The sequence below is a fragment of the Lissotriton vulgaris genome, chromosome 5, assembly GCF_964263255.1.
Source record: "Lissotriton vulgaris chromosome 5, aLisVul1.2, whole genome shotgun sequence".
NCBI lineage: Eukaryota > Metazoa > Chordata > Amphibia > Caudata > Salamandridae > Lissotriton > Lissotriton vulgaris.
In genome coordinates this window covers 1,422,770,491-1,422,785,551 of record NC_141693.1, presented here as the reverse complement: position 1 = coordinate 1,422,785,551, position 15,061 = coordinate 1,422,770,491, and the positions used below count along the sequence as shown (strand labels likewise).

The following is a 15,061-nucleotide window of genomic DNA, read 5'->3' as shown; positions in this document are numbered from 1 at the left end:
TCTGGTTGCACTGCTGGACTGGCTGAAAGCCAATAGATTGCAGTGCAACCCTGGTAAGACAGAAGTCTTATTGTTTGGGCAGGATCCTCTCCCTAGCTGGGTTGGGTGCTGGCATGGTAGTGTCCCCCTCCGCCTCCCCAAGGGAAGGTGGGTAGAATTGTGGATGTGTTTGATACCCTGCTTTCATTTGGAGCACAGGTGTCAGCAGTGGTGAAATCCCGTATATGGATTTTTTACCTGTTGAGGAAGTTTCTCCACTTGCTTCCTCATGAGGCCCAAGTTACAGTGGTCAGATTACAGATGTTATCTACGCTGGACTATGCTAATGTCTTGTATAATGGTCTCCTGGAATATCTGATCCAGTGTTTACAGGTCATGCAGAAAATAGCTGTCTACTTATTTAAAATTCTGAAATATACTTTGGTGTCTTCATTTCAGGACAAACTTCACTGGCAGCCAGTTCATCAGCACATCAGGCACTAAGTCCTCCACAATAGAGGACCTAGGTGCCTAAATGATTGCGTAGAGGCACATTGCCGCAGGAGGCTGCCACGTTCTAGTTCGGCGGATCTTGTGACTCCTCATTTTCAGACACAGCGGAGAGAAGGCTCCTCCTTCAATGTTAAATCAGCAAGCCAGTGCAATAAACTGCAGGATTATCTGATACTTATCCCTGAAGAAGCTAAAGTCAAAAAGGAATTGTAAACATTCTTATTTAGACTCTAGTGATGAGTATGGGAGATCAATCTTTTTGTGTTTTCTCCTTTTGCATGCCTAAAAGCGCTAGGACATTCTTTCGAGTAGCTGTGAACTATTGAAATATTTAATTCAATGTAATTAGGGTAAAATAGGATTTTGAAATGCAATTTTGAAAATGACAATTTTAGAAAGTTGGCATGTTCCTCCATTAGTTATTTAGTGCATGTGGCCTGTCTTTGGGTCACATGACTGGGTGCTGCTGATTGGCATATTTTGTGCATTTCTCCTAGACAGCCACAGACAATAGAGAGCTTAGGTGTGTCTATATAGGCCATCCCTGGCAGGATGGGCGGGAGGAGCTGGGCACAGCCCTACTTACACTTGAATAGGCTGTGTCCTACCCCCTCACAAAGGGCTGCATATCCACTGTAATTAGGCTGGAGCCAGGGGAGGCAGGGAATCTGTGCACCTCAGAGGAAAACCTCTATAAGATTCTCCCACTTTAAAGGAGGAACCTTATAAAAATATTGGACCGTAGGCACCACCTCTCCAGTATAATTGTGCACCATTGGAGAGAGACTATACTAGGATGAAGGACTGCTGTGCTGCTGAAAGGAATGCCCCTCTACTGGCCTGAGGTCCTGCTGGACTACTGCTTGCTGCATTGCTCCTTGCTGCCCTCCAGCCTGAGCCTGAGGAACATAACAGGCACACAAGTACCTGGACCAGCACCCAGATCCAGCTGAGTCTGTGGTGCCCCTCAGGTTCTGGGTCCTTGGTGTGGCCTCAGAGAGGCTTAATTAAACCCAGTTGCTTGCACAGCACGCCAACGCACAGATCTGTCAACCGGACTCTTTGCAATACAGCATTGTCCGCTCGCAGGGGGCACCACCCCGAAGCTCTAGCCTGCCTACTCGCAACAGGATCTTTGAGTTATTGCAATGCCAGGCCTCTTCTTTACTCTACGCAAACGTCTGCAACACTTTTCTGCTCCTCGCAGCCCTCTCCACTGCAAACGGGACTCTGCCTTGTACTGAGAAGGCAACTTTTCAACGGGACCAACCTGGTTCCCATATCTGACCCACGCTCCATCGCGGTCGGCCTGAACTGATGACTTTCTTGCACAACCTGTTTACAGGAGTGTCACATAAATCATTCAAATTGCATATCTCAATTCTACCGATTTTTGTTGTTTTGGTCTTGAATTATTTATTACATTTTACTCTATTTTTCTAAATTGGTGTGTTTTTTTTCTTGTGTAGTGGTTTCAGTTTATTACCTTTTGAAGTGCTGCGTAAATACTTCACACATTGGCTCTAAGAAGAAGGCAACAGCAGCAAAGACATATTAGTAGAGGAGGTAAACTTTGTGGAAGAAATCGGTTTTGGTTGCCAATTAGACAAGCACAGAAGATATAGATGTTTACGAGGCAGGCACTGGTAAGATAGGTGGCAAAAGAGGCTCTGACTGAGGTAAACCATGAGGACGCCATGCAAGCATCCTTTCAACAGTGGTAAGGTTGACAACTCAGCAATGACACCCTTGGTGATGACAAAACGTTTGATGATGCCTTGCTGCTTGATACTGTTGTTGACTTGTGGACTTAGAAGGTTAAGTATATCTGTCTTGCTATCCGAGCACTGCAGAAGGTAAGTTCATTGATATGGAAAGTATGTCCTCTGCATAAGCTGCGTTCTCTATTACTTTATCGGTATCCAACTCTTTGCCTTTCAGTTACTTTTTGGAAGATGCCTGTAGAACACTTCACAGATTCTTACCTGAAGAGGGAGTTGGCAACCACAGAGAGGAAGATAAAAGTTCACCTTTTCTGGTCTGGTGTATTCCTGTGTTGGCGTTCCTGATACATCATAAAAACATGATTTCCAGCCCACAGATGGCACAGTATCTGATGCACAAATGTCTTCTCTTCCCCTGAAACCACTTGGAAATTAAATAACGCCTGCTCCAAAACAGCCTACAACTGAAAAGCTGCTAAGAGGAATAGTAAAGTCAATAACAAAGGAAATGTGAACTACATCTCCCTATTCTGACCGGAGCAGCTCTCTAAAGGCACTCCACTCCCTCACACATGACCCGAGGCCAAAATCTGCCCTGTGGTTTCATTATTGAGGGCAGATAATTCAGAGCACATTCACCCAAATGACTGAAGTCTGGGTTGTTTTTCAATGAGGTGAAGGCACTACTCAATCAGCACTATTCTAAAGGATTTGAGGGACATTAATACAGTTTAATGTTCTTGTAAGTTAAACCATGACATCCACCTGATTTAGGGAAATGAGTCAAACATGTGACTTTATTTAAGATCCATTGCTAATGAACATATATGCAAAAACCAACATTTGAAAAAATAAAGCAAATACTTGTTGGCCCATGACCCAATCCTCTCTCACTATACCTCTTGACTGAATTGTGGATGAGCAAAGCACAAAGAACGCAATATAATCTTTAAAGAGTTTTGAAACTGTTATCCAGAAGATTTTCTAGAATAAATTACATAAACTTTGTTCAGTTACAATCAAAGAAAGCAGAATTTTTACTCCAGTAAATAATGCAGTGTTGAAACATCAAAGTAGGTCTTGACCTGCTTTCCTTACTTAAGTGCCTGTGTGCTCATTGAATAACAAAAAAATGCAATTTTAGGGAATTCATATTTTTAAATACTAGGTATTATTCCAATCTTTAAGGCAAAGGTAGGGTTTACTACTGTAAAAAAAAATTGCCAGGGGACAAAATGGGTTATATAGGGAGACTGATCTCTTCCCACTTTTGTATCAATAAATTAAAAAAATAATAAAGAAAAATAGAAAGAAAATCGCCATTATCATATTTGTGCAAAACCAGGACTTTAAAGATTTGTTTCTAACATGATAAGCCGTTGTATTTCCTGCATTATTTTGCATATCTATTTAAAATATTTGCCCAAGCCTGGTCAACAATCAAACCATAGGCCATAAAGGGAAATAATACTATAAAAGAGGGTATTACTTCCCAGTAAAGGCAGGTGTATGGTATACGTCTGAACAAGCTTTGGTGAAAGTCTGTTCCACCCTTAAGTAGCAGATGGGCTTTAGGCCATGAAGTTCTGTCCTTTATCATCAGCAAGGGCACGTTATGCATAATACTTGGTGAACCCTCCTAGAGGGTATAGAATTGAGAGAATGTACACATTCATTTCACACAGTTCACAGCACTTGACAACAAAGTTCATGGTCTCCACAGGAAACATGTATTTAGGTTTCATCAGACTTGCAGAGAATACCCTATGCATCGACAGAATGCTTTAACTGATCAACTGCTTAGTATACAGATGTGAAATGGAAACCCTATGTGGGTGACTAGAAACTGAGGGAGGGGGATAATAAACAAAAGAAACGCACACAATCTGTTAAATCCAGCTAAGAAAGGAAATTGTCCTCATTGAGCATTACAAATAAAAATTTGATCTGGCTTTCAGGTTTGAGTTATGAAATGGAGGGTGAAGGATAAAAGAAAAAGACAGAGGGGCACACGCAAGCACAGAATGCATGTGCACGCCACTCTGGCGTCCCCATTTTCTAAAAGCTTTTTTTTGTCTCAATTGGTCACACAGTATATATGGCAGTAGCAAAATTTCCTTTGGAAGAGCAAATAATAAGCAGCAAAACTTAACGCAAACTTGTGTGAGACTTTCGGAATTCTAAACACACGCCATAACGCTGAGACAAGTCTCTAGTAAACACAGTAAAGTTTCAAGCATTGACCTGCAGTTGATGGATCTTACAGAGAGAGAAGGAAAAACACAGCTCACCTCAGAATTCGAAATCAAAAACAAAACCATGAATACTTGCTGCAAGCATACAACAAAGGCTGCATGACACAAAAGGATACTTACACTTCTGAAAGATTAGAATCAACAACTGCCACACTGCAATCTTCACTGACCGAGGCCAGAAGGGGCAAACTATAGAGAAAAGCAATTACAACATTAAGAACTGAACCTAAATAACATATCTACGAAACAGACCATGAACGGTAGAATCTATCAACATTTACTGAGGTTGATACTACTTTTACGGGCTAACATTGATCTGTTAAACAATTAGCTAGAATTAAATTCCTCCTCAAAGATCTGTAAGCAACATGGATTTAAAATTGGGACCACAGCAGAACAAACTGGTTGTTCTTCAAATCTTGGTAGTTTGTGCCACTTTTAGGGGAGGAAAGTTGTGTGTGCATGAGCATCCGACGAGAAATGAAAGAGGGGACAGACTTATACCCTACCCCAATTTCATTTGTACAGAGCAGAATAAAATGATAAATATGAACATGCACTGAAAATGCTACACTCAGTACAACTTTCCACTCCTCTGCGTTTTTTCATATAATGTTTAAAACTCATGTCGAGCCCTTATATTCTGCTTCTATTGAGGAGCTGGGATGCGGTTCCACATTTCCGTTTTCCAAAACGATAATTTATAAATGAGGCCACATTTCTTCCTTTATTATCCACTCATCACCTTTCTTCCATCTTTTCAATGAGGTTACCTTTCTTTCTTCCACTTTCTGTATTCATGTATTCCTTTTTTCTCCCTCCTCACCCATCCATTATTCCTTGCTTCCTCACTAATCTTCCTGCCTACTACCACACTACCTTGCATCTATTCACCCACCCATCCATCACGTATTCTTTATCTTATTTCATTAATTTAATTGTTCCATCCTTTCTTCCTTCCAAATGAGACTATTTTCTCAAGCTTTTAGATTAGATAGCTTATATCTTTTTCAAGCGTTTCATTCTTCATGTATTTACCCATTCCTACCTGCCAGTCTTTGTTTTCTCCTATACATAACCTTTCCCTTGCTTTTCATGATTTCATTCTTCTGTCCTTGCTTTCATTCTTACATTCTTTCACACTTTCCTTCATTTCTTTCACAGTCTTGCTTACATAGTCCAATACCTCCCTTTTTGATACAATTGTTTCTCTATTGAACCATTCATTTTTCCTATATCTGTTCCTTCAACATCTTCCTCCTTTATACCGTCTTTCCTTTCTCTTCGTTTTTGCTTCTCTTGATTTGCTTTTTTCCTGATACTAGACGACTGGACCCACTGACAAAATACAGGACGGTCTTGAAATCATGTTTTACTAGCGAATGACATTGACCATGGTCGCTAATGTGCCGTGGTATCCAGAGCACAGGAGTCAGAAGCGGTCCTACTCATTAGAGTACATTAAAGTGAGCAACCCAGACATCACAAACTATTTTTTTCCAGAGAACGACATAGAGAACGGTACCGCCAAAGCTTATCCAAACAAAGGAAAAGCTCATCTTTGGCACACAATGAGAAGGCAGCAGGTGCGAGCAAAAGGTTAGGACTGCACTAACATAAATCTGCTTAAAGAAAACCTCGAAGACATGTGATGATGTCATCAACACAGGGGCGGGCTGTGGCAATTATGGAGTGGACTTGGTCGAGGTTTTTAAAGAATGGATATGTTAACATCAGTTGAATTAATAAGAAATTTAGACAAAGTCCCCAAGACAGATCTGACTTTAGATTCCACCAACCATACTACAACTGTTATAGGAAAACAATCAATCTAGTAGGCACAAACTAATTGTCTCAGTTCTAGAAATTCCATTTCACAGGAAATCCAAAACCCCACCACTCATAGATGGCCATGAAACAGCATCAGCAAGCAGGCTCCATCAATCCCTGAAATGTGCTGCTTGGATCATCAGTTTCACGTGCACACTCACTGTCAGTACCCAAAGAGCAATACCTACAATAAAACAACTTCAGTTCCTCTTGCTCAGATGAGTGCCTCAACCGCCAAGATGAAGCATTAATGTAGATAACATTTCCATAAATACACTGTAATGGAAGCACTACACTCTATGATACAGGAAGGAGGTGTGAATTACCTCCAACATCTTTTGCTAGTGTGGCGTTAATTGTAACACCAAGGTTATAGTTTCCATGAAAAGCAATGAAGCGCCACAGTGCAAAACTATATTTCTACGAAACTACAACACACCCACCTGTGCTTGGAAAATGCCAAGCCAGTGACACTGTGAGAATGCAGTGCAGCACTTTGGACATCCTTAGTATTCTTGAGGTCTAAGATGCAAACTGTACCAATGTCATCAGCTGTTGATAAGAAAGACAATTAACAGTTAAACCTAAGAAACAGAAGCCAGGCAAATATGGTGTGGTAGATGAAAATTAAAGTTGTAATCATCTCAAAAGGCAAAGTTTAATATGTCCAGATAATACTCCTGATTTAAATGCACAAAGGAAAAATGAACAAACTAATACAATCATTGTGTGACTTAATGGAGAGATGGGGGGTTGACCAAATTTCGCAAACGCTGTAAATGTCAAAACTATATCCATTTCACACAAAAAACGAAATATGAAGAACCATGCCTATTTAGAGGGAAATAACGGGTTTCTGACTGCAACAAGCCTTTATTGTTGTTTAGCCATACCTTTAAGTATCTGCTAGCAAATGCAAGGAAGAATACTGAAACATTTCATTTACGAAGATCTATCAAATATACAAAAAAAAGTCAATGGAAATCAGAAGAATCAAAGCATGCAATGCTAGGCACACTTACGTAAGGAATTGACTTGCTGGCTTGAAAATTGTATTCTCTGTTTGGTCCAAAATAATTATCATTGGGCATGGGAACAACCAACACTGTCACAACATACTAGTTGAGGAGAGGATACTCTTCTGTACTTCCAAACATTAGCCATCATGGGCATCATTCAACTTAAATTTAGCAAAATAAAAAAAATGCACGGACAGCACATTTCTCCCCTCAAAATCCGTCAAAAAGTTGAATTGTGATCGAGCATGGGTAAATAAACTTTGAGCATTCCACTAGAAACTGCTGTTATTACGTCAGAGTTTTGGCTTAATCTCACACCCAAAACTCACCAGGATGCCCCATCAGACAGAAAAATGAGCAAAAAAAGCAAACCTTCCAACAATTTACGTTTTGTATGTTTTGCAGTTAAAGCGATGCCGAACCTGGGTAGATGAGAACACCCCGGACATTGCCACTGCCTTAACCTTAGGATACAAAATATTAAAACAAGATAGAAAAGGCGTAAGAGATGAGGAGGGATAGCAATTCTATATAAAGACCACTTCACCTGTATAACAATTACGGTCACTGAAACAGGCCCACATGAGATTCTAGCGCTCTCAGTGTCTGTGAGTGACTGTAATCTATTTGGAGGGGCGGTCATTTACAACCCGCCAGGCTACCAGCCTGGACTAAGTACTAGCCTATTAACACAACTCCTCCCCCTCTGTCTAAAACAAAATCAGTTTTAAGTTAGAGGAGATTTTGATCTTCATTATGAAAAGCCGACAAATCAGGGGGTTAAACACCTGGATGATGAAATGGCTATAATGCAGCTACTTCAGGGGATTACTAAACAAACTCATGTGGCTGGCCACATCCTAGATTTATTGTTTTCTAACATAGGGTCCACGAACATTAATGAAATTTAACCTCTATCTTGGATGGATCACTTCCTAATTTCCTTCTCTTTCAGCCTACCCAACAATTCACTTAAGACTGAGACAACATAATAGTCAAAATCTAGGGCCTGGAATCAAATTACGGAGGAATCATTTAGTGCCTTCTTTCCCTGTGCTTCTAGGCCACTGTATCAAAACCTCACAAACACACTAGCCACACACCTATAACAAGATATTGAAAAAACACTTGATCAGTGTGCCCCCAAACTTACTCGGAAATTAGCCACTAAAACCCAATCAGAAAAGTGGTATACACCAAAACTAAAACTTATGAAAAGAGAGCGCAGAATCAAGGAACACAAATGGAGACTTTCAAAAACTAGCACAGACAGACACATCTATCTAGCTGAACAAAAAACCTATCATGGGGCCTGAACCACTTCCGTGCGGATGACGGAACCGCTCAGTCATCACCCGCGGTGGCGCTGTGCTGATGATGGAGCGGTTCCGTCATGGCCCGCCCGACACGCCTGCGCGGCGCTGATTTCGCGCCCGCGCGGCGCGTTCTATTTAGCAGGTGGGGCCATGACGGAACCGCTCCGTCATGAGCACAGTTCAACCGAGGCTGGTGACGGAGCGGTTCCGTCACCAGCATGGGCACGCCGCACGACCCCCCCACCCCCTGCCCCCTTAGCGCTGCGGCGGAATAGCCCCCGCAGCGAAGGTGTTAAAAGACGCTAAAACTAAATACTACACAGAAAGAATCGAAGAAGCTGGTAGTTCATCTAAAGAATTTTACAAAGTAATTTGGGAACTTTGTAAGCCCACCTCGCTGTCTCAATCTATGGCGCCTTCGCCTAAGAATTGTGAGCTACTTAACTTTTTTATAGATAAGGTGACAAAAATCTATGCAACATTCACTCCCTCTGACAAAGAAGGAAATACGGTGTGGGAAAATTTTGCTCCTCACCCTGCAGCCCATTTTTATTTAGATAATCTGTCATCTTTCTCGGAAGAACAAGGGCCTAAAGCCTCACTGCAGCTTTCGACATAGTATCCCACAGCAAACTACTACAAATCCTCCATGACAAAGGGCTTTGTTCAAAAGCCCTAGCTTGGTTCGCGTCTTTTCCTAAAAACTAAACCCAGATAATTCAAATGGGTCTCTACTCCTCCACTGCAAAAAGAATTGATTATGGAGTTCCACAGGGAGCTACCTTGAGGCAGATAGCAGGAAATGGGGCTTCGACATATGTTCCTATGCTGATGACATCGATGACGCCCTATTCATGCAGAACCAAGTACGCCTATTGTGTGGGAAAAGCTTTGCCACATTAAAACATTTTAGAAGACTCTTTCCCCGGTTCCCTTTAAACTGTAGGAAAACGGGGACACAGGCACTTCTTGTGAGAAGACTGGACTATGGTAATGCACTGTATGTTGGCATGGCCGATCATCTTTTAACCAGACTCCAAGTAGTCCAAAAAGCCGCTGCTAAAATGATCTTTAGCAAGAGCAGATATAGTTCAGCCTCCTTCTGCATGAAAGAGTTACACTGGCTACCAGTACGCCAAAGAGCCAACTTTAAGCTCATGTGCGCTGCACATAGAACGCTATATAAAACAGGCCCAAAAATTTTACATGGCAAATTAGATTTTCATATACCCTCGCGTAATCTGAGATCCCGCCATCAGGCATTGGCATCAGTCAAGCGCACGTCGAAAGTGAGGATGGGCGACCGATCCTTCTCAAAATCAACAGCGGTCCTTTGGAATAAACTCCCACCGGGATTTCGCCTGACTGAAGACTACCTAGTGTTTAGAAAAAAGCTAAAAACCCACTTATTCCCCTGTTACTAACCTGACAACTAGAATGCTTACATCCTGCTCTATCTTAGCGCTGTGATGTCCCTCTGGATGAATGTCGCGCTCTACAAATACAGATAAATAAATAAACAAATCTAACACCTATTCCTAAATCTTCTGTGACAGCTCTTAAAGCTGTGTACAAATCTTGCCTGTTCGACTTCGTGTGAACAAGATAATCTGACTGCAAGTAGAGACCTAAAGCAACCACTAGAGCAAAGTATCTCATTAAAAGTTGTCTGTCCGAATATGGTCTTCTATGCTAACACACAAGCCTACTTTGCTAGAGCATGAACCAAATAAGGATATTCTAGAGCCTGATGGGAAATAAAAAAAGATTCCTTGAGCATTAAAAAAACTAAGGGCCACATGCATTAAGCTAAGGAATAGCGATTCCTTAATAGCAATTCTTAAGGAATCGCTAATAATGAATCACTATTTCTTAAGAATGTAGGTTTCAATAAAATATTTGTGATGCCTACACATTCCTTAACTGGGAATCGCAAATTGCGATTCGCAATTAAGGAATGCCTTCCCATTCATTCCTATTGGCCTACAGGCCCATAGGAATGAATGGGACAGCAGTCGCAATTTGTGATTACCAAATCGGTAATCGCAAATTGCGAATGCAATCTAAAGGGTTCAAAGGGGACAAAAGGCCGCCCTAATGCATCCCCAACAAAGGGAAGTATGCACATGTGATTCACACACATGCCCTTAGGGCATGTGTATGCACCACATTGCACTTTGAAAGTGCATTTTTGTGCCTTTTTCAAAGAAAGCGCAACTTACCATCAACATTAAGTTAATGCTAATTTGTCATTCCAATTTGCGAAAACCAAATTGCAAATGCATATTGCAATTTGCGATTCCCTAGCGAGGGGCTGGTTAGAACATGCTTCCACGCAAGAGGAGAATACATTATTTCCATTATCTTCCTCTTTCACGGCTTCTTGAGATCGGCTGTATTTCTGTAAAGTAAACTTTATAACCAGCTAACTGTTCCTCCTCTTGTCGTCCCCGTTGCTCTTTTGACCCCAAAGTCTCTCGTTCAGCTTTTACATTACAACTTATGTCTCGTTCCTCCTCTTCCTTTTTATTCCACATGTTATTTCTAAGTAAGTATATCCTGCATCTGTTTACAAATATTCTTTGTAAAGTGCTCAAATATCTTGTAGTGGATCAGCACCACAGAAAATGTAATTGGTCTCCAGAGTGTGGTTTTTGGTATTGTTTAAGAGTCTTTCTGTGCAAGGTTAGTGGTGCTAGGAAATGCTGGGGGTATAGCGTATCTTTAGCAGCCCAGAGAACAGAAGTGTCTAGTCTTTCAACATTGGGTTGTGGTGTGGCTTTCATCCCTGCAGGGGAGTGATTTCATGCATTATGTGTCATTCATTACAACTCAAGTCACCACGTTTTCAGTAACTTGATTTGATTGAGCTACTTTTTTTTGTTAAGCATCCTGCTTGGAGGAGGTGACAACACTTCTGGCCGAAGCAGGCTTTGTTTCTGCCCTCAGAGTTTGGGCTATCATCTCCAGGGAGTCAGAAACCTGACTGTGGTGGCAGGCTGGTCTGCACCAGTCAGCGACTACACATATAGTGGGTAGAGTTTCCAGGGGCACCTTTAAGGTGCCCTCTGGGTGCATATATTAATACATCCATCACTTGAGTCAGTCAGTCAGTCAAAGAATCTTTATTAGTTTTAGTTAAAAATCATACAAAGAGAATAAAAACATTTATGTACAAGTAAAACACAATTAAACAATTTCATATCAATCACTTGAGTCATTGTGGTCTTATTAAGAAGAGATGTTTGATGCCAAACACCTTTATTTTCAGTACAGCCATCATGTAGCAGGGGTCTCAAACACCACTGTACAGCACATGTTCTTAAATGGCTTCCCTGTAAACTTGTAATATCTAAGAATCAACTTAGATATCACAGGGGCCATCTGCTCATGAGGAAATGTTCACACCTTTAGTATAGTGCACCCTACCTTAGGGCCATAAGGCCTGCTGATGGGGTGACTTCGCTCTACTGCATGTAGTGTCTGCAGTTATGGCATACGGGGTGTGCCATGTTGTATCTTTACTTTTCTCTGCACCATAGCATGCACCCATGCAATGGCAGTTTGCATGTTGGTGCTGAGAGGTCCCTGAAGTTGGACCAATATATGCTGCAGCCCTTAGGGAACTTCTTTAGCTTCCGTAACAAGGGTCACATCTACTATGGTGCAAAAGGTATTGCCACTCAGGGTGAACAAACATACAGTTTAAGGAAAGATATGGCACTGGAGACTCGGACAGCAGGAACACAGTGCACTTCTGTCAAAATTGCATCAGATACCAGGCAAAAAGTGGTGGTGACCACGTCAGAATGGGACACTTTTATACACTACCGCACGGCGGGAGCATGCAAAAAACAGCTGCTCCCTCTGTGCAGAGCAATGCCGGCTGCTGCACCACATGGGGAGCCGTCTGGGGTCGCAGGGCCCTGGGCCTCCCCACAGCCCACAACATAGTACTTGGTGGGTGCCCCATGTGGGCACCCATCTATATGAAAGATGGTCCCCTGGGGATGAGTTCCTGGGGTCTTATCAGGCTCCGAGAGGGCAAGGCGTGCAGCTCCCCTCCCCTCCCCTTTAAATTCAGGTATGGCCCGAGGCCTTCGAAAGCCCCCCACCTTTTGTGCACATTCTGGCCCTGGTAGTGGGCTTCCCGGGGCCTAGAATGGCTCATCAAGGGTGCCACACGCTCCGTTCCCATAAAGAATACACCCCGGGATGCTATATCTTTTTTCCAATCCTACAGGATCTTGGTAAAAATTAAAGTTAAAAAAAATGCCAGGAAAGGGGAGGGGGTAGGAGGACAGGGTAACCATACCCTGTCCACTTATATCTTCGATAACTTCAGGATGAGGGACCAAGTCCCTGAATCCTGTAATGGCTGCCAGTAACATTTTTTTCTAATGTTACTGGCAGCCAATCAAAGTGCTCGCTTCCACAGGAGTCGGACTCCTGCATAAGCGAATTGGTCAATTTCCCCCCCTCGGCCCCAACTTCACTCATAACCCAGAAGTGTTCCATGCACAAACCATGCGAAAAAAGAGTACTTTTTATTAAAGTTTTGTGGAGATTGGACAAACGGTACCAAAGTTATTAGCAACACAAAAAACGCATTTCCTATGGGAATGCTGACCTAACCATACCCCACTAAGCCTCATTTGAAACAATGTTGAAGAGGAGACCCTACCGAAAACTCTGCTGTAGTGGTTTCTCAAATTTGCTCAATTCACTGGTATCAACATCAAGATTTTTCAGAAACGTTGTTATTTTAGTAAAGAGATGTCAAAGGCCAGCAACCCCTTCTAAAACATGTTCAAGCTCAAGACTTCAGTGCAGTGCAACATTTGCCACGTTTATTGGTACATCAATATATTGACCACAGTCCGATAAGGAAAGGTGAGGTTAAGGTTGTGAACTTTAACAACTGGTTTTAAGACGTTTTAAAAAAGTCTTTTCCGCCTCATGTCCATTGAAGCAAGGTGGGTCACAGACGTTTGCTCTTCTCAAAATTGGGGCATGGTTTAAAAAAGTTTAGGAAGCACTGCTATAGAGCTCAACAATGCTTATTTTGCGCATATTGTCATTGACTATATAGAATGTCTAATCCAAGCTGTTGTCAAAGAGAAATGCACACACACATGGCCTAAAAAATACATTGAGCATTGCCGCTATGTGATTTACTAACATCTTTTACTTTGTCCTTCCTCCCTAATGGCCATGTAGTTGCCATGCAAACTTATTCAGCCGCAGCTCCCTATTCGACTGAATTCAGTAACATTACTAGGTGTGCTTACTCATCAGCTTATCATTCACCCGCACACACTACAAGGTGGCCATCACATTTCTGCTAGACAACTATTGTGATCAGGAAAAAACTATACTGCCTCATCTCCCCCATGAAGAAGGGAAAGACCCATATCTATGTTCCTGAAAGCCATACTAGTCCTTAGGCTGTTTTTCCATCAATACCTCAGTGGCTGGTCTTAGTCTAGTTAAAGTTTTACATAACTCAGCAGATAGGACCACAACATTGGATAGCATCTTGCTAATTAACCATAATGCTTCAAGTTGGAATCGGAGGTACTTCACTATTTCCCCTTTCTTTATAGAAGAGATAACTAAATCCAAAACTCTGAAAAGAGAGGAACCTAACCAAGTGCACCACAGAAAAAGGCTACTTGTCATCTGTCATGTAGTGGTTTGTCCGATCCCTTTTGAACAGTGCAAGAGAGATGGGATTGAGCATAGGTACAGAGTATTTGGTTACTTGTGAAAGCCCCCCTAAGACTAGCATGTCTTCAAGGCTTTCTTACGGGTTGTCAGGCTGTGCTGCTTCCGCTAGCACTGATTCAAGACATTCGAGAGATAAGCGGCCCATGATCTGAGGATTATTCCCTAGTACTACTTGTGGGCAAATTTGAATTTGCAAAATGATAGCACTGAGGGTGCACTAGAGTTTTAAACTCTATAGGTATATTTTCTGCCTTTTCCCAGGAAGACTTTGCATACGTTACACAGTAATTTGAACTGTATTCTTGGTGCTTACAGTAGCAAGTCTAGTTCTTGAAGGCCAAAGCGATGTAATATCTTCAAATTCCAAAAGATCCTCAATGCCAAATACTGTAATCTTTAGAATGTCTTCTTAGTTCCTTTCCTTGGAGCCACGGTAGGCTAGATTGGCAGAACTCCAACCAGCTTAGCTCAATAAAATGTCCTTTACTGGATGAATGGGAGAACCATTATTAGCAGCATGAGTTAGAGTTTATTATGATGACTGAAATCAGAGGAGGAAAGAGAAGTTGAATGATTAACCCAGTTTTAGGATTCTGTGTAAGGGTCAATCTTTGTCCAAACTATGAAAGCCATAGCATTGCTAGAGAAAGTAGGGTCACCAATTAACAGGACCACTGTCTAAATGTCATTAAGAA

At 41.9% G+C, this 15,061-nt stretch overlaps 1 protein-coding gene across 1 annotated transcript in view; it reads right to left on the bottom strand.

Moving 5' to 3' along the window:
• WDR77 (WD repeat domain 77) overlaps positions 1–15,061 on the bottom strand; it is a 107,669-nt gene that overhangs the window by 29,580 nt on the left and 63,028 nt on the right. Inside the window, exons 8-9 of the mRNA XM_086923357.1 lie at positions 6,745–6,853; positions 4,592–4,660 (exon numbers count right to left, since the gene is read on the bottom strand). Of these exons, the coding sequence (XP_086779483.1) occupies positions 4,592–4,660; positions 6,745–6,853 (178 nt within the window). The remainder of the gene's footprint in view (positions 1–4,591; positions 4,661–6,744; positions 6,854–15,061) is intronic.